The sequence below is a fragment of the Bombina bombina genome, unplaced genomic scaffold (assembly GCF_027579735.1).
Source record: "Bombina bombina isolate aBomBom1 unplaced genomic scaffold, aBomBom1.pri scaffold_995, whole genome shotgun sequence".
NCBI classification, from domain to species: Eukaryota; Metazoa; Chordata; class Amphibia; order Anura; family Bombinatoridae; genus Bombina; species Bombina bombina.
Genome location: NW_026512555.1, coordinates 2,068 through 22,500, shown reverse-complemented (window position 1 = coordinate 22,500; position 20,433 = coordinate 2,068). Strand labels below are relative to the sequence as shown.

General features: G+C 39.3%; 2 protein-coding genes across 2 annotated transcripts in view; one reads left to right on the top strand and one right to left on the bottom strand.

Moving 5' to 3' along the window:
• Positions 1-10,254, bottom strand: part of LOC128644394 (putative cTAGE family member 3) — a gene marked incomplete at its 3' end in the record, with an annotated part of 59,536 nt that extends 49,282 nt beyond the window's left edge. The window contains exons 1-3 of the mRNA XM_053697022.1: positions 10,201-10,254; positions 9,658-9,729; positions 165-275 (exon numbers count right to left, since the gene is read on the bottom strand). Coding sequence (XP_053552997.1) covers positions 165-275; positions 9,658-9,729; positions 10,201-10,254 — 237 coding nt within the window. The remainder of the gene's footprint in view (positions 1-164; positions 276-9,657; positions 9,730-10,200) is intronic.
• Positions 10,255-10,297: 43 nt separating this feature from the next.
• Positions 10,298-19,002, top strand: LOC128644395 (leucine-rich repeat and transmembrane domain-containing protein 1-like). Its single transcript, XM_053697023.1, has 2 exons — positions 10,298-10,318; positions 18,269-19,002. Exons 1-2 carry the CDS (start codon positions 10,298-10,300, stop codon positions 18,959-18,961), a joined length of 714 nt encoding a protein of 237 aa, XP_053552998.1. The 3' UTR covers positions 18,962-19,002.
• Positions 19,003-20,433: the final 1,431 nt, after the last annotated feature.

Here is a 20,433-nt window from a genome sequence, read left to right as displayed (position 1 = left end):
TTAGATCACTTTACAGGTAATATCTGAAATATAATATTAATGTAAGGTAGGGCCCTGCAAATTAATGTCTTATACGCTATCAAGCAAGAAGGACATTAATATCTAGCTTTTCTTAATAAAAACTACATTTATAGATTGTGCAAAGAGGGCTACACATACTGTACCTCATCATCTAGCTCTGAGCTAAACCTCTTCTCTTCCTCAAAAGCATGTTCCAGTCTACGAATGTTCTCCTCCAAGTCTAAATTTGTAGACTCAAGATTTTCCTGTAAAGTCTTAAAAACAGGATTATAATAAAACTCTGAAATTAAAACACCAATTAAAGCAAAGAAATTGTCATGGCTTAAAGGGACATTAAACTGCTGAGTACAACAATATTATTCCTCCAGTGCCAGCAGCTCTCTTCAAAGCTGTTCACTTATTTTAAACCGTTCAAAAGTGCTGGTTAGTGCAGTTCTGCATTTTCACACTGGGCCGCCATCTGGGAATTTAAGTGTTCGTGTACCCTCTGACAGAAGTGGTGCACATTCACAGATCAGTGATATTAGCTGGATTAGTGTGCAAAATACAGAGCAGGAACTGTACATTTGGCAATAGCTACATTGCTATATTATTATTTCTGAGGGTTTTTTTTATATTTTTTATTCAAATTTGAAACTGCAAAAATGTAACTCTTCTGCTTACTAGTGTGCAAGCTAATCCAAAAACAAAATTTATGGTTACCTGATAAATTATTTTCTTTCCTGTCATGGAAAATCCACAAATTCATTCATTACTGTTGGCAAAGACACCCCAACGAAAGCTTACAAATATTCCTCCCACTTCCCCTACTCCCTCAGTAATTCAGCCGATGAAATAAGGAATAGTAGGAGAAACACTAGGGGAACAGAGGTGCCAGAAGATAAGAAAAAAATTCCTGTCTCAAAATTACAAGGCGGGTTCGTGGACTCTCCATGTCAGGTAAGAAAATAATTTATCAGGTAAGCATAAATTTTGTCCACAAATTCATTCATTACTGTTGGGAATCCAATACCCAAGCTAGAGAGGACACAGAATGAACCGGGAGGGAAAATAGGCAGACTGACCTAATCTTAAAGGGCCACTAAACCCAAAATCCTACTTTCATGATTCAGATAGAACATACACATTTAAACAACATTACAATTTACTTCTATTATTTATTTTGCTTCATTTTTTAGATATCCTTATTTGAAGAAAAAGCAATGCACATGGGTGAGCCAATTACATGAGGCTTCTATGTGCAGCAACCAATCAGCAGCTACTGAGCATATCTAGATATGCTTTTCAGCAAAATAATATCAAAAGAATAAAACAAATTAGATAATAGAAGTAAAATAGAAAGATGTTTAAAATGGCATTCTCGTTTTAAATCATGAAAGAAAAAATGTGGGTTTCATGTCCCTTTAAGGCACCACTACTTGAAGCGCCTTACACCCAAAAGAAACCTCAGTTGAGGCAAAAAAACATCAAATTGTAAAAGTTTGAAAAGGTAAAAACAAAGGAACCATAGAAGCTTCATCCTCCAACATCTAAGAAAAGGACAACGTGCAGAAAGAATGAGCCTTAATCTTATAATATCTCCTTTAGAAGATTTGAAACCTGATTCAAACAGCGGGAGCCAGATGCACTATCCTCTAAGCCCTTAGGAAGCTGAAAACCAGCTTCAACATAAGACAGACTAAATACACTTCGCATTCGAGAAGGAAAAAAGAATGCAGTGGCCTTCTGACCCATGCACTTACCAGAATCCAAAACAAGGAAAAGATGCTCCTACCGAGAGGAGGCCTTAGAGCAAAAATCTAGATTGATATTACGATGAGAGACAACTCTGGACAGAAAAATAACTAGGAACATAAAACGGCCCTATCCGATGAAAAAAAACAAGATAAGGGAAAATACACTGCAAAGCAGACAACTCAGAAATTTTGCAAGCAGAGGATAAAGAGTAACATGTACAGGATGCATAGGCTCAAACAGAGCCTGATGAAGAACCTGAAGAACAAAAATAAGGTTCCAAGGAGGAGCAAAAGGCTTAAACACTGGTCTTACTCTAACCAGGGCCTAAACAAAGGGCTGAACATCAGAAAGATTAACTAATATGTTAGTCCAAAAAAAGGAAATTTATGCTTACCTGATAAATTTATTTCTTTTACGATATGACGAGTCCACGGATTTCATCCTTACTTATGGGATATCACCTCCTGGTCAGCAGGAGGAGGCAAAGAGCACCACAGCAGAGCTGTATATATAGCTCCTCCCTTCCCTCCCACACCAGTCATTCGACCGAAGTTAGGAAGAGAAAGGAAATCCAAGGTGCAGAGGTGACTGAAGTTTAACAAAAATAAAGACCTGTCTTAGAAAATTACAGGGTGGGCCGTGGACTCGTCATATCGTAAAAGAAATAAATTTATCAGGTAAGCATAAATTTCCTTTTCTTTTACAAGATATGACGAGTCCACGGATTTCATCCTTACTTATGGGATACAATACCAAAGCTATAGGACACGGATGAAAGGGAGGGACAAGACAGGAACCTAAACTGAAGGCACCACTGCTTGAAGAACCTTTCTCCCAAAACCAGCCTCAGATGAAGCAAAAGTGTCAAATTTGTAAAATTTGGAAAAAGTGTGAAGAGACAACCAAGTTACAGCCTTGCAAATCTGTTCAACAGAAGCATCGTTTTTAAATGCCCATGAGGAAGCCACAGCGCTAGTGGAATGAGCCGTAATTCTTTCAGGAGGCTGCTGTCCAGCAGTCTCATACGCCAGACGGATAATACTATTCAGCAAAAAAGAAAGAGAGGTAGCCGTAGCTTTCTGACCCCTACTCTTTCCAGAAAACACAATAAATAAAGAAGATGATTGACGAAATTCTTTAGTCGCCTGTAAGTAAAACTTCAGGGCACGGACCACGTCCAAGTTATGCAACAAACTCTCCTTCTTAGAAGAAGGATTAGGACACAATGAAGGAACAACAATTTCCTGAATAATATTCTAAGTAGAAACAACCTTAGGAAGAAAACCAGGTTTGGTACGTAAAACCACCTTATCAGAATGAAAAATAAGATAAGGAGAATCACATTGTAAAGCCGAAAGCTCAGAAACTCTGCGAGCAGAAGAAATAGCAACCAAAAATAAAACTTTCCATGATAATAACTTAACATCTATGGAATGCATGGGTTCAAACGGAACCCCTTGAAGAACATTAATAACTAAATTCAAACTCCAAGGAGGAACAATTGGTCTAAACACCGGCCTGATTCTAGTCAGAGCCTGGAAAAAGATTGAAAAACCGGAACATCTGCCAGACGTTTGTGTAACAAAATAGAAAGAGCAAAAATCTGTCCCTTTAAGAAACTTGTTGACAACCCTTTCTCCAATCCTTCTTGGAGAAAAGATAAAATCCTAGGAATCCTAACCTTACTCCATGAGTAGCCCTTGCATTCGCACCAATAAAGATTTTTACGCCATATCTTATGGTAAATCTTCCTAGTAACAGGCATACGTGCCTGAATCAAAGTATCAATGACCGAATCAGAGAACCCCCGCTTAAATAAAATCAAGCGTTCAATCTCCAAGCAGTCCGCTGCAGAGAAATTAGATTCAGATGATGGAAGGATCCCTGAATGAGAAGGTCCTGCCTCAATGGTAGCTCCCACGGTAGCAGAGATGACATGTCTACCAGATCGGCATACCAAGTCCTGCGAGGCCACGCAGGAGCTATGAGAATCACTGAAGCCCTCTCCTGTTTGACTCGAGGAATCACCCTGGGATGAAGAGCAAACGGAGGGAACACATAAGCTAGATTGAACAACCAAGGCACTGCCAAGGCATCTATCAGTTCGACCTGAGGATTCCTCGACCTGGATCTGTACCTCGGGAGCTTGGCATTTTGACGAGACGCCATAAGATCCAGTTACGGCCTGCGACATCTGAGATTCAGGTTGGCAAAGACCTACGGATGGAATTCCCATGCCCCCGGATGAAACGTCTGTCTGCTCAAAAAATCCGCCTCTCAGTTGTCCACTCCTGGGATGTAGATTGCTGACAGATAACAAGAGTGAGCTTCCGCCCACTGAATTATCTTGGATACTTCTGTCATCGCTAAGGAACTCCTTGTTCCTCACTGATGATTGATGTAAGCCACATTCGTGATATTGTCCGACTGGAATCTGATGAATTTGGTCGAGGCCAAGCCTGAAGCGCATTGAATATGGCTCTCAATTCCAGAATATTGATGGGAAGTAGAGACTCCGACCGAGTCCACACACCTTGAGCCTTCAGGGAGTTCCAGACTGCACCCCATCCTATCAGGCTGGCGTCCGTTGTCACTATCACCCATGAGGGTCTGCGGAAGCACGTCCCTTGGGACAGATGATCCGGCGACAACCACCAAAGAAGAGAGTTTTTTTGTCTCCTGATCCAGATCTATTTAAGGAGACAAATTTGCATAATCTCCATTCCAATGACTGAGCATGCTCAGTTGAAGAGGTCTAAGATGAAAACGAGCAAATGGGATGATGTCCATCGCTGCCACCATCAATCCAATTGTCTCCATGCACTGAGCCACTGACGGCCAAGGATTGGACTGAAGGGATCGGCATGTATTCAGAATCTTTAACTTTCTGACTTCCGTCAAAAAGATTTTCATAGCTAAAGAGTCTATTAGAGTCCCCAGGAAGGGAACCCTTGTCTGTGGAACTAGTGAACTCTTTTCTAGATTCACCTTTCACCCGTGAGTCCTTAGAAAGGACAGCACAATGTCGGTATGAGACTTTGTCAGCTGATAAGACAACGCTTGGATCAGAATATCGTCCAGATAAGGCGCCACTGCAATGCCCCGCGGCCTCAGAACGGCTATCAGAGACCCCAGAACCTTTGTGAAAATTCTGGGCGTTGTGGCCAGACCGAAAGGAAGGGCCACAAACTGAAAATGTTTGTCCAGAAAGGCAAACCTTAGGAACTTGTGATGATCTCTGTGGATTGGAATATGAAGGTATGCATCTTTCAAATCCACGGTAGTCATTTATTGACCCTCTTGGATCAATGGAAGAATTGTCTGAATAGTCTCCATCTTGAAAGATGGAATTCTTAGAAACTTGTTTAGACTCTTGAGATCTAAAATGGGTTGGAACGTTCCCTCCTTTTTTGGGAACAACAAAGAGATTTGAGTAAAACCCCTGTCCCTGTTCCTGTATGGGAACGGGGCAATTGCACAACGTAAGAACGTCTTTCTTTTTATCTGGTCTACAGACAATCGTGAAAGCAGAAACCTCCCCTTTGGGAGAGAATTTTTGAATTCCAGTTGATACCCTTGAGACACAATTTAGACTCTTGAGAACCTTCCTCTGGGGAAGAAATTTTTGAACTCCAACTGATACCATTGAGACACGGTTTCTTGTGTCCAGGGATCCAGAACATCTCTTATCCAAATTTGGGCAAGGAGAGAAAGTCTGCCCCCTACTAGATCCGGTCCCGGATCGGGGGCCGCCCCTTCATGCTGTCTTGGTAGCAGCAGCAAGCTTCTTGAGTTGTTTACCCTTGAAACAAGTCTGGTTGGATCTCCAGGTGGACTTGGCTTGAAAAAAATTCCCTTCCTGTTTAGTGGAAGAGGGGATTTGAAGTTTTGAAAAGAACAAACGTAAAGTCTCAGTCACATGTAGAAACCGCTAGAATAGCAAATCTACTAGCAAAGCTAACCCTCTATAAAAATAGAGAGTGCATCATAACCCTGAGAGGAGTGCGAAGAGACACGCAGGACCCTGTATGCGGGCCATACAATTTTGAATGGAGAAATTTGTGGTCATTCGTTAACAGACTCCCCAAACAGCCATCACCGAAGAGGGAATAGGTTCAAAAAGCCAATATGAACATAGGAAACTATACTGTTCCTTTAATGCTGCAAATTAACTCTATCTTTGAGTGTGTTAGTGTCATCCTCAGACTGTGGAGGAAGAACTAACCAAGAAAACAGCAGACATTCCTTTAATATAAAGTACATAAAAACGAGATGGTACTGTCTCTTTAATTCTTAAAGGAACTCATCCTTGTGATAGTTTGTACCATCCTACGTCCCAAGGCAAGAATGAACAAAACAACAGTCGCAAGTCTTGTAAAAAAAGAAAAAAAAAATTCACAGAAAAAATGTTACTGTCTCCTTAAATTGTAAAAGAACATTTTATTTCTGAAGTGCAGAACCAACCCAATAACAACTTAAATACTGTAGAAACTTGACATTACTATGTACATAAAAAGTATAGCCTTTGCAAAGAACCGCAGAGCACTGCCTGTGGGTCATAAAGTTGTGTGGGCACTGCATGTAGATAACTGTGGCATGGAGTAACCGATGTCAGCAGACTCCTAACAGCCACCTGAGAAGGTTAAATCTACAACAAAATTTAACACAGGAAATTATGTTACTTTAAATGTAAATATAGAGAAAATCAACTCTGTATATTAGCTGTGTAAATAATGAATATCCGCAGCAATGGCCAGGGACTAACTAACAGATTCCAGGATGTGGGGCAGTGAACCTGGCCACTGGGTTATTGGGCCTCCCTACCTTGGTTAATAAAAACTTACAAGGAAGCAAAACCCCTCTGGTAGGAAAAATTAACACTCCAAGCAGTAAGTTCCCGAAAACGGAACCCCACCGCCACAAGGAAGGCATAGACTATAATCTAAAAATGCCTATCCTCTGTGAAAGAAACATATGTCTGTGTATCCCCATAAAATAAAAGGAAATAGACATCCACATTGCCGAGAGCCTTTCTACTACATGTTGGTGCAACACATTGAAGGAAATGGTAACCATGGCGTATAACGGAACTCCGCCCATCTTGGGCGTATCAGTTAAACTCCATGACCGCATAATGAATTAATAAAGCGAGCCGTCGGGAGTTCTATAGACCTCATGGCACTAAGTAACAAAATTCCCCATTGCAAAAAGGCGCGTAAACCATGGCGAGCACCCAAGCTCCGCCCACCGTGGGCGTATAATTTTACCCTCACTGGCCGCACATATTTTACACAGCGAGCCATGGGAGAGCCACATGGCAATAATGCCACTTAAGTCATAATTGCACCAATCTCCCAGTCGGCTTCATGTACAAAAAGCCGTTCAGACAACACACTGCAATAAAAACAAGCTCCCTGTCGGCTGATAAGCCACTAACCGCAGCCGTTGGGAATCAAACTAGAACAGTATAGCAGTATAGCAGCATAGCAGCGTGTAATAGAATAAACCTCCCTGTCAGCACCATGATAAAAAAAGGCCCCTTGGGAGTGAGGACATAACGTACCTCTCTGTCGGCTGATGTTTACTATTACAATACGCCAAGAAATACACGCTGCAGGTTCAAAGAACATGTTAAAGCAGGGATAGGCAACAACATTATTCACCATGATGTCCTACCATATCAACACAGTATAACCCTTCTGGGCTGCACACTTAAGCCCTGTAGTGGCTGCTTCTGAGACTATAGAAAACTGCCCCATAACATAATCACCTTTAACATGTAGGGATAAAGTTATATAAAGTCCCACATAACAGATATGTAAACGTGCAGTCTATTCTGAGGTAATCAAATGTCCCAGAAAAATAAAGACTGCACTTACCTCTATGCTGAGCGACAGCATGATCAGTCTCACAGGATCAAGAGGTCTTCTCCCTCCTTTAGTTCTGTGGACACAAACAGGGCCTTAGTTAATATCTGCTAAGACCATCATCTGCAGGGCAGCACTCAGTATGGGAGGCGCAGTGAGAATTTAATCCCACCAGTTCCCATTGCCTTAAAGCCACCAGATGCTTCTCTTTTCAATGAAGAGACTGATCTGGTCTAGACTACGCCCCAGAACAAAATAGTACACTGTGGCACCATTTGTGAAAATAACAAACACTTGATTGAAGAATCTTTTCTAACACCTCACATTGCATCCTCCTATCTTACTAACACAGGCAAAGAGAATGACTGGAGTGGGAGGGAAGGGAGGAGCTATATATACAGCTCTGCTGTGGTGCTCTTTGCCTCCTCCTGCTGACCAGGAGGCGATATCCCATAAGTAAGGATGAAATCTGTGGACTCGTCATATCTTGTAAAAGAAACTGAAAGACAGAAAATTTACCCTTGTTAGAAACTGGCCGACCACCCGCTCTCCAAGCTGTCCTAAAGAAGTGACAGAATCCAAAGAACCCTCACCTTGTACCAAGAGAAACACTCTTCTCACCAAGTTAGAGGTATGCCACATCTTGCGGCAAACCTAAAGAGAAACTGGCAGACAAGCCTGGATCAGGGAAACAATGACCCAAACAAACAACCTCTTCTGGACAGCACTAGGCGATCAATCTCCATGCAGTCATCTTCAGAGAATCTAGATATTGACAACGGAACATACCTTGAGAAGAAGGTCCGTTCATAGAGGCAACATCCACGGAGGGAAGGAAGACATCTTCACTAGGACAACGAACAAGGTGCTGCGGGCCACAGAGACCCGATCCTGATAAATGCGGGCGATGACTAGAAGAAGATCAAACCGGGTAGATAAACCTGGTGTGGAAACGACAGCACGTCTCTTCAGAGCACCATCTTCGCCAACCTTCAAGTTACAGAGGCAAAGAATGACTGGGGGAGTAAGGGAAGTGGGAGGGATATTTGTAAGCTTTGGCTGGGGTATCTTTGCCTACTCCTGGTGGCCAGGTGTTAAATTCCCAACAGTAATGAATACATTTGTGGACTCTCAATGCCATTGGAAAGAAATACTAGGTACAGCTGTCAAAAAAAAACAGCACGGATCTGTGGAAGTGCACTGCTTCTGTCACAGAATGCAACAATACGCACGTACCAAGATAGTGGTGTTCAGTATAAAGGTGTAGAGTTTTACCACTGGTTTCTGTAATGGGTTAAAATAGGAGAACAAGTGTAAAGAGAACTGTAGGTACCGGAGGAAAAATAGTGTAGTGTAGTTGTACTTGGTAGTTTAATGTCTTTTTAAAGGCATAAACATATAATATACATCAGCAATTAAGCACTGCATTGTAAAAGATCTGCATACACAATAAAGGTTTTAAAATTATTTAAACTGTAAGGATTTTGCAAACTATATATTTCTCCTGTTGCCAATTACAGATATAAATTAAACAACTACACTGATTACTAGGGAATGTTCAAATTAAAAGACAAGGTCTCTTACTGTACATAATTAAACACTTTATTTTTGTATAGTATCGTCCACGTAGTATGGTGTAATGCTGCCAGTACAAAGAAATTCAGCTCAACATAAGCCAGTTGGAGGTCATATAGTCCCAAGAACTTCATTTCACAGCAACTGAAGTGCTTTGCACATGCCCTGTATGGACTGCAGTCACATGCACAGGAAGTGAGCTTTAATTCCCTCTAGTGGCTTGGTTAATAAAGCATTATATAGGCTAAATCATGTATAACCACCTTTCTTTTAAAGAAAAGTGCAGGTGCAGTTGAGGCTGCAAAAAATAAATGAAAAGTATGATTTAATTTAAAAATATGTAGAAAAAAAATGCATTTTTTATTACTGGCATCAAGAAGTGATGCATAAAAAGTAATGCACCACTAAACTGTCCTTTTCAAGATTTCTAGGATACTATTTCTGTTGGGTTTTTTACCTTTTGCTCTGATATTTCTGAAAGTAATTTCTGATGACCCGAGTCCTGCAAAGACAGCTGTAGTTCATCATACTAACGGAAAGAAACAAAATGACAGTTGTAAGTAAAGGGTTAAATATATTGAGTATAAAGTGCTATATTATTGATAAAGGGACATAAAACCTCAATTTTATTCTTCAAGATTCAGATAGAGAATACAATTTTAAACAACTTTCCAATTTACTTCTGTTATCTAATTTTATTAGTTCTCTTGGTATCCTTTGTTGACAAGCATAGCTAGTTAGGCTCAGAAAGTGGGAGTTAGCTGCTATACCTCTTGTCATTGGCTTACTGATGTGTTCAGGAAGCTCCTAATAGTACATTACTGCTCCTTTGACTAAGGATACCAAGAGAATGAAGCATACTTATAGAAGTAAATTGGAAATTAGTTTAAAAATGTATCCTCTATCTGAATAATTAAATATTTTTTGGGTTTCATGTCCCTTTAATTGCTTTCTAATAAGACACATGCTGAATCAATCTCTCTCCATAACAGTTATCTACCTCCAGTGTACAAGTGACTCTTAGGCAAACTTTCAAGCTCTTTAGGAAGTCCATAAGTCTATTTTATATTTACTGTACCTCACAATTTAGCACTGCAATGCCTAAAAACATAATTTATGTAAGAATTTACCTGATAAATTCATTTCTTTCATATTGGCAAGAGTCCATGAGCTAATGACATATGGGATATACAATCCTACCAGAAGGGGCAAAGTTTCCCAAACCTCAAAATGCCTATAAATACACCCCCCACCACACCCACAATTCAGTTTAACGAATAGCCAAGAAGTGGGGTAAGAAAGGAGTGAAAGCATCAACAAGGAATTGGAATAATTGTGCTTTATACAAAAAAATCATAACCACCATAAGAAGGGTGGGTCTCATGGACTCTTGCCAATATGAAAGAAATGAATTTATCAGGTAAATTCTTACATAAATTATGTTTTCTTTCATGTAAAGAGTCCATGAGCTAGTGACGTATGGGATAGCAAATACCCAAGATGTGGAACTCCATGCAAGAGTCACTAGATAGGAAGGGATAAAAATAAAGACAGCCAATTCCGCTGAAAAAAATGAATCCACAACCCAATTCAAAAGTTTTAATCTTTATAATGAAAACAACTGAAATGATAAGCAGAAGAATCAAACTGAAACAGCTGCCTGAAGTACTTTTCTACCAAAAACTGCTTCTGAAGAAGAAAAAACATCAAAATGGTAGAATTTAGTAAAAGTATGCAAAGAAGACCAAGTTGCAGCTTTGCAAATCTGATCAACAGAAGCTTCATTCTTAAAAGCCCAGGAAGTGGAAACTGACCTAGTAGAATGAGCCGTAATCCTCTGAGGCGGGGGATTTACCCGACTCCAAATAAGCATGATGAATCAAAAGCTTTAACCAAGATGCCAAAGAAATGGCAGAAGCCTTCTGACCTTTCCTAGAACCAGAAAAGATAACAAATAGACTAGAAGTCTTCCTAAAATCTTTAGTAGCTTCAACATAATATTTCGAAGCTCTTACCACATCCAAAGAATGTAAGGATCTCTCCAGAGAATTCTTAGTAGAGAAATTGTTGTCCCTTCTTTGTGTCCTAATCCTAACGTTGTTGGAGTTCACAACTTTAGGTAAAAATAAAAACGAAATCCGCAAAACCGCCTTATCCTAAAGAAAAATCAGAAAAGGAGACTCACAAGAAAGAGCAGATAAATCAGAAATTCTTCTAGCAGAAGAGATGGCCAAAAGGAACAACACTTTCCAGGAAAGTAATTTAATGTCCAGAGAATGCATAGGCTCAAACGGAAGAGCCTGTAAAGCCTTCAAACCAAATTAAGACTTCAAGGAGAAATTGATTTAATGACAGTCTTGATATGAACCAAAGCATGTACAAAACAATAAATATCAGAAAGTTTAGCAATTTTTCTGTGGAACAGAAAGAGCAGAGATTTGTCTTTCCAAAGAACTTGCAGACAAACCATCCTGAAGAAACTGAAAAATTCTAGGAATTCTAAAAGAATGCCAAGAGAATTTATGAGAAGAGCACCATGAAATGTAAGTCTTCCAAACTCGATAATAAATCTTTCTAGACACAGATTTACGAGCCTGCAACATTGTATAAATCACCAAGTCAGAGAAGCCTCTATGACTAAGCACTAAGCGTTCAATTTCTATACCATCAAATTTAATGATTTGAAATCCTAATGGAAAAATGAACCTTGAGATATAAGGTCTGACCTTTATGAAAGTGGCTAAGATTGGCAACAAGATCCACATACCAAAACCTGAGCGGCCATGCTGAAGCCACCAGCAGCACAAACGATTGCTCCATGATGATTTTGAAAATCACTCTTGGAAGAATAACCAGAGGCGGAAAAATATAGGCAGGTTGATAACTCCAAGGAAGTGTCAATGCATCCACTGCCTCCGCCTGAGGATCCCTAGACCTGGATAAGTACCTGGGAAGTTTCTTGTTTAGATGAGATGCCATCAGAACTATTTCTGGAAGCCCCCACATCTGAACAATTTGGAAAAAACACATCTGGGTGAAAAACAGAATTTATGTTTACCTGATAAATTACTTTCTCCAACGGTGTGTCCGGTCCACGGCGTCATCCTTACTTGTGGGATATTCTCTTCCCCAACAGGAAATGGCAAAGAGCCCAGCAAAGCTGGTCACATGATCCCTCCTAGGCTCCGCCTACCCCAGTCATTCGACCGACGTTAAGGAGGAATATTTGCATAGGAGAAACCATATGATACCGTGGTGACTGTAGTTAAAGAAAATAAATTATCAGACCTGATTAAAAAACCAGGGCGGGCCGTGGACCGGACACACCGTTGGAGAAAGTAATTTATCAGGTAAACATAAATTCTGTTTTCTCCAACATAGGTGTGTCCGGTCCACGGCGTCATCCTTACTTGTGGGAACCAATACCAAAGCTTTAGGACACGGATGAAGGGAGGGAGCAAATCAGGTCACCTAAATGGAAGGCACCACGGCTTGCAAAACCTTTCTCCCAAAAATAGCCTCAGAAGAAGCAAAAGTATCAAACTTGTAAAATTTGGTAAAAGTGTGCAGTGAAGACCAAGTCGCTGCCCTACATATCTGATCAACAGAAGCCTCGTTCTTGAAGGCCCATGTGGAAGCCACAGCCCTAGTGGAATGAGCTGTGATTCTTTCAGGAGGCTGCCGTCCGGCAGTCTCGTAAGCCAATCTGATGATGCTTTTAATCCAAAAAGAGAGAGAGGTAGAAGTTGCTTTTTGACCTCTCCTTTTACCAGAATAAACAACAAACAAGGAAGATGTTTGTCTAAAATCCTTTGTAGCATCTAAATAGAATTTTAGAGCGCGAACAACATCCAAATTGTGCAACAAACGTTCCTTCTTCGAAACTGGTTTCGGACACAGAGAAGGCACGACTATCTCCTGGTTAATGTTTTTGTTAGAAACAACTTTTGGAAGAAAACCAGGTTTAGTACGTAAAACCACCTTATCTGCATGGAACACCAGATAAGGAGGAGAACACTGCAGAGCAGATAATTCTGAAACTCTTCTAGCAGAAGAAATTGCAACCAAAAACAAAACTTTCCAAGATAATAACTTAATATCAACGGAATGTAAGGGTTCAAACGGAACCCCCTGAAGAACTGAAAGAACTAAGTTGAGACTCCAAGGAGGAGTCAAAGGTTTGTAAACAGGCTTGATTCTAACCAGAGCCTGAACAAAGGCTTGAACATCTGGCACAGCTGCCAGCTTTTTGTGAAGTAACACAGACAAGGCAGAAATCTGTCCCTTCAAGGAACTTGCAGATAATCCTTTTTCTAATCCTTCTTGAAGGAAGGATAGAATCTTAGGAATCTTAACCTTGTCCCAAGGGAATCCTTTAGATTCACACCAACAGATATATTTTTTCCAAATTTTGTGGTAAATTTTTCTAGTTACAGGCTTTCTGGCCTGAACAAGAGTATCAATAACAGAATCTGAGAACCCTCGCTTTGATAAGATCAAGCGTTCAATCTCCAAGCAGTCAGCTGGAGTGAGACCAGATTCGGATGTTCGAACGGACCTTGAACAAGAAGGTCTCGTCTCAAAGGTAGCTTCCATGGTGGAGCCGATGACATATTCACCAGATCTGCATACCAAGTCCTGCGTGGCCACGCAGGAGCTATCAAGATCACCGACGCCCTCTCCTGATTGATCCTGGCTACCAGCCTGGGGATGAGAGGAAACGGCGGGAATACATAAGCTAGTTTGAAGGTCCAAGGTGCTACTAGTGCATCTACTAGAGTCGCCTTGGGATCCCTGGATCTGGACCCGTAGCAAGGAACCTTGAAGTTCTGACGAGAGGCCATCAGATCCATGTCTGGAATGCCCCACAGTTGAGTGATTTGGGCAAAGATTTCCGGATGGAGTTCCCACTCCCCCGGATGCAATGTCTGACGACTCAGAAAATCCGCTTCCCAATTTTCCACTCCTGGGATGTGGATTGCAGACAGGTGGCAGGAGCGAGTCTCCGCCCATTGAATGATTTTGGTAGTTCAGACATGTTAAACAGGCATAAACTTGATAACAAAGTACAAAAAACGTTTTAAAATAAAACCGTTACTGTCACTTTAAATTTTAAACTGAACACACTTTATTACTGCAATTGCGAAAAAATATGAAGGAATTGTTCAAAATTCACCAAAATTTCACCACAGTGTCTTAAAGCCTTAAAAGTATTGCACACCAAATTTGGAAGCTTTAACCCTTAAAATAACGGAACCGGAGCCGTTTTTAACTTTAACCCCTTTACAGTCCCTGGTATCTGCTTTGCTGAGACCCAACCAAGCCCAAAGGGGAATACGATACCAAATGACGCCTTCAGAAAGTCTTTTCTATGTATCAGAGCTCCTCACACATGCGACTGCATGTCATGCCTCTCAAAAACAAGTGCGCAATACCGGCGCGAAAATGAGGCTCTGCCTATGATTAGGGAAAGCCCCTAAAGAATAAGGTGTCTAAAACAGTGCCTGCCGATATAATTTTACCAAAATACCCAGATTAAATGATTCCTCAAGGCTAAATATGTGTAATATATGAATCGATTTAGCCCAGAAAAAGTCTACAGTCTTAATAAGCCCTTGTGAAGCCCTTATTTACTATCTTAATAAACATGGCTTACCGGATCCCATAGGGAAAATGACAGCTTCCAGCATTACATCGTCTTGTTAGAATGTGTCATACCTCAAGCAGCAAGAGACTGCTCACTGTTCCCCCAACTGAAGTTAATTCCTCTCAACAGTCCTGTGTGGAACAGCCATGGATTTTAGTAACGGTTGCTAAAATCATTTTCCTCATACAAACAGAAATCTTCATCTCTTTTCTGTTTCAGAGTAAATAGTACATACCAGCACTATTTTAAAATAACAAACTCTTGATTGAATAATAAAAACTACAGTTAAACACTAAAAAACTCTAAGCCATCTCCGTGGAGATGTTGCCTGTACAACGGCAAAGAGAATGACTGGGGTAGGCGGAGCCTAGGAGGGATCATGTGACCAGCTTTGCTGGGCTCTTTGCCATTTCCTGTTGGGGAAGAGAATATCCCACAAGTAAGGATGACGCCGTGGACCGGACACACCTATGTTGGAGAAAGACCACTCTCCTGGATGTAAAGCTTGACGACTGAGATAATCCGCTTCCCAATTGTCTATACCTGGGAAATGGACCGTAGAAATTAGACAGGAGCTGGATTTTGCCCAAGCAAGTATCCGAGATACTTATTTCATAGCCTGAGGACTGTGAGTCCCACCCTGATAATTGACATACGCCACAGTTGTGACGTTGACTGTCTGAAAACCAATAAACGTCTCTCCAATAGAAGCCAAAACTGAAGAGCTCTGACAATCGCATGGAGTTCCAAAATATTGATTGGTAATCTCGCCTCTTGAGATTTCCAAACCCCTTGTGCTGTCAGAGATCCCCAGACAGCTTCCCAACCTAAAAGACTCGCATCTGTGAACACAGACCAGGTTGGATGAACCAAAGAGACCCGTAAAACTATACCATGGTGATCTAACCACCAAGTCAGAGATAGTTGAATATTGAGATTCAAGGATATTAAATGTGATATCCTAGTATAATCCCTGCACCATTAATTCAGCAATAAAAAACTGGAGAGGTCTCATATGAAAACGAGCAAAGGGAATAGAGTCCGATGCTGCAGTCATGAGACCTAAAACTTCCATGCATATAGCTACCGAAGGAAATAATAGAGACTGAAGGTTCCGACAAGCTGAACCCAATATAAATTGTCTCTTGTCTGATAGAGACAAAGACATTGACACAATCTAGCTGGAAAACTAAAAAAGGTGACCCTTGTCTGAGGAATCAAGGAACTTTTTTGGTAAAAAGATCCTCCAACCATGTCTTTAAAGAAACAACAGAAGTTGAATCGTATGAGATTCTGCAGAAGGAAAAGACTGAGCAAGTACCAAGATATCGTCCAAATAAGGAAACACTGAGAACCTTTGAAAAGATTCCTAGAGCTGTCGCTAGGCCAGAAAGGAAAAGCATCAAATTGGTAATGCTTGTCTAAAAAAGAGAATCTCAGAAAATGAAAATAATCTGAATGAAACAGAATATGAAGATAAACATCCTGCAAGCCTATTGTGGACAAATAATGCCCTTGCTGAACAAAAGGCAGAATAAACCTTATAATCACCATTCTGAAATATGGTACTCTTACATGACAATTCAAAAGATTTTCTTTCTTTGAATAATGAATAGTTCTGAATAAAACCCCAGACCCCGTTCCTGAAACGGAACTGGTATGAATACCCCAGATAACTCCAGGTCTGAAACACACTTCAGGAAAGTCTGAGCCTTTACTGGGATTGCTGGAATATGTGAGAGAGAAAAAGACTTCTCACAGGCGGTCTTCCTCTGAATCCTATTCTGTACCCCAATCTAAGGAGTTTGGACCGAATTGAACCAAACAACTTTGGAAAAATCTTAACCTGCCCTTACCAGCTAAGCTAGAGTAAGAGCCGCACCTTCATGCAAATTTAGGGGCTGGCTTTGATCTCTTAAATGGCTTGAATTCATTCCATTTTGAAGAAAGCTTCCAATTAGAAACATATTACTTGGGGAAGAATTAGGTTTCTGTTCCTTATTAAGAACAAAAACGGTTATAAGCTTAAGATTTACCCTTAGAACTTAAACTTGAGGCAAAAAAAACTACCTTCCCAACAGTAACAGTTGAAAGTATTGAATCCAACTGTGAACCCAAAAAATTTATTACCTTGGAAGGAAAGAAAAATAGAAATCTGGATTTAGAAATCAAATCAGCATTCCAAGATTTAAGCCACAAAGTTCTTCTAGCTAAAATAGCTAAAGACATAGATTTAACCTCAATTTTGATAATATCAAAAAATGGCATCACAAATGAAATTATTAGCATGTAGAATCAAGTTAACAATGCTAAACAAATCATAATCTGATACTTGTTGCGCTAAAGTTTCCAACCAAAAAGATGAAACAGCTACAACATCAGCCAAAGAAATTGCAGACCTAAGAAAAGGACCTGAAAATAAATTAATTTTCCTTAGATAAGATACAAGTTTCCCATCTGAAGGATCTTTAAAATAAATACTATTTTCCATAGAAATAGTAGTATGTTTAGCAAGAGTAGAGATAGCCCCATTAACTTTGTTTTTTTTTCCCAAAAACTCCAAACTAACTGCTGGCAAAGGTTACAATTTTTTAAAACCTTAAAGAAGGAATAAAAGAAGTACCAGGCCTATTCCATTCCCTAGTATTAGGAACTGGGAAAAAAACTCTGAAGTAACCACAGGAGGCTAAAAAACAGAATTTAAATGGTAGCTAGCCTTAACATCATCAAGAGGACTAGTCTCCTCAATATCCAATATAATCAACACTTCTTCAAAAAAGAACAAATGTACTCCATTTAAAAATAAAAAGTAGATTTGTTAGTGTCAATATCTGATGAAGGATATTCTGAATCAGATAAATCCTCATCAGAGAAGGATAATTCAGTATGTTGTCGGTCATTTGAAAATTCATCAACTAAATGAGAAATTTTAAAAAAGACCTTTACATTATATTAGAAGGCGGGGTGGCAGACAAAGCCTTCTGAATAGAATCAGAAAAAAATTCTTATAAATTCCCAGGTATATCTTGTACAATAAATGTTAAAAGAATAGCAATAGACAATGCATTAATACTGATGGACATTTTCTCTGCATGTAAAAGTTTAATCATGCTAACTTATAAACCATAGCTAAAGATAAAAATTCATAACATTAAAATAAATTAACTTAGCTTTGGTAGGACTGATATCAGTCAGCAGGAATCCATCAGTGTTTTGTGATACAGGAACAGTTTTGAGATATCTTGCAAATGTAAGAGAAAAAACATATAAAACATATAAAACATATAAACATATAAACATATAAAGAAAAATATCAATTTCCTTATATGACAGTTTCAGGAATAGGAAAGAAATGCAAAACAAAATAAGCCTCTGGAAACCAGAAGCAAAAAGAAATGAAGTCTAAAATAATGTCAAAAAGTTTGGCGCCAAAGAACTGGATCTTTCTTCAAATGGAATCTTTACATTGAAAGAATCCCTGGGTAACAGCACAAAAAACTTGACCTTCCTTGGAGTGAAACATAACCAGCTCCAATGGGTTGACAGATCTGTGTTGGAGTCATTCACAAATTTGAAAGTTTTTCTTGTGAAAGCCAATCCCTGGCAATGCAGCTGCAACATAATGGGGCTCAAACTTTGGCTTGAGAACTTTCTATACAAAGGAGGAATACTTGATGAGCTAATCTGCAAAAGCCTAGATAACCGAAAAGGAAGAGATCTCCTTAAAATTCCTTTTGAGATATATAAGAGTTGTCCACCTATGACAGCCCCCTATGTGATGGCTAACATTCATCATCATAACATAGAGCACAGGAGTAATGGGAAACACGGTCTCCATGGAGATTACGGAGATGGTGGAACCCATTCAGAATGTGAACCGAAACCAAAACCTCGTCCAGCCAATTTGCGACATGCCATAGCCACCGTAGTAATAACTGGGGTTGTTTGTGGAATTGTGTGTCTAATGATGATGGCAGCTGCTATTTATGGTTGTGCGTATGCTGCAATTATGGCTAAATACCACAGGGAACTCAAGGAAGTGGAACACTTGGCTCCAGTAAATGAACATGGGAGTCCGGAGGAAAAAGAACCGCTTGATAACTATTTGGCTTGATCTAAATTTGACTATGGTTTTTAAGAAGTAAAGAGAAAAAAAGAAAAAAAACAATACATTTTGTAAGCTAGTGGAAAACTCACAACAAAAACTGATCTAACTTTTTACTCTTGCCTTTGAAACAAAATATTTATATAAAGGCTCAAAACTATTACCTGTATTCTGATTTTGAGTTTGCAATAATGTAAACAGATAAAATAAGGGCTTAATTTTGAGATAATGCCTGCGCCCTCATATTTTTTTTCTGTCCTTATTTTTTTTATATTTACCATAATAAAGGGTCATGATCTTAAGTTGGTAGCAAGTTCAGGTGTAATTTATGTATAGAACTGGAGGTTGATTCATGGAATATACTTCCAGTAGAGGAGGTAAAGACAAAGAATGTAAAATAATTCAAGAACACCTATGATAAGCAAAAGGTTAAACTGAGAATTACTTTAGCTGCTCACAATTTTAATGTATTTGTGATAGATTAGTTTACCAGATATATTTAAAGGGCCATAATACCCAAATGTTTAAACACTTGAAAGTGATGCAGCATAGCTGTAAAAAGCTGACTAGCAAATATCACCTGAACATCTCTATGTAAAAAAGAAAGATATTTTACCTCAAAAAATCCTCAGTAGCCACCTCCCATTGTAAAGGATTTCTAAGCAGCATATTAGTGTGTCTGTCCCGGGACAACTGAAGGGATGAGCATCGTGAACTCTCATATTATTTCACCAATCAGGTAAAGGAAGCGTACTATGAAATCTCATGAGAGTTAAGTCAAATCTCATGAGATCACAGTAAGAGTTCATGACCTCAGCACTGCTGATGCTGATTGGCTGCTGTTCATTTCTTCATTTTTTTAATTTTTTTACCTGCAGCTGGGAGCAGCTGAGTATAACTTTTTACACAGAACTAACTCTACTGAGCTGAGGAGATTGTGAGGTAAAATATCTTCCTTTTTTACATAGAGATGCTCAGGTGATATTTTCCTGTCAGCTTTTTACAGTTATACTGCATCAGTTTCAAGTGATTTAGCATATGAGTATTATGTCCCTTTAAGTGTCTATTTAAAACAGATGTTTTCAGCAATATGCAAATGTGATTATTTATATTCTGTTTGTAATGTTTGTTCTTTACCAATTAGTTTCATTACTAAATAATAATATTATACTGAGAAAAAGCTTTATATTAGTTTTTTCACCAAATTTTGTATATAAAATCTATAAACCAGGTAAATGACAAATGCATTCTAAATACATACAAGTACAGCAAAAAAATATGTAATTTATTTATTTTATGTGTGAAACTAAAATTGGAAACATTTATAAGCTATGTTACAGTAAACAGAAATGTTAAGCTTATTTATACGTTGCTGAATTAAAAGTGTTTTTATATATGCATTTGATACTATTCATCAACCGTTATACCCTACAAAAGATCTGCATACAAAATAAATGTTTTAAAAGTGTTTAAACCTGTCA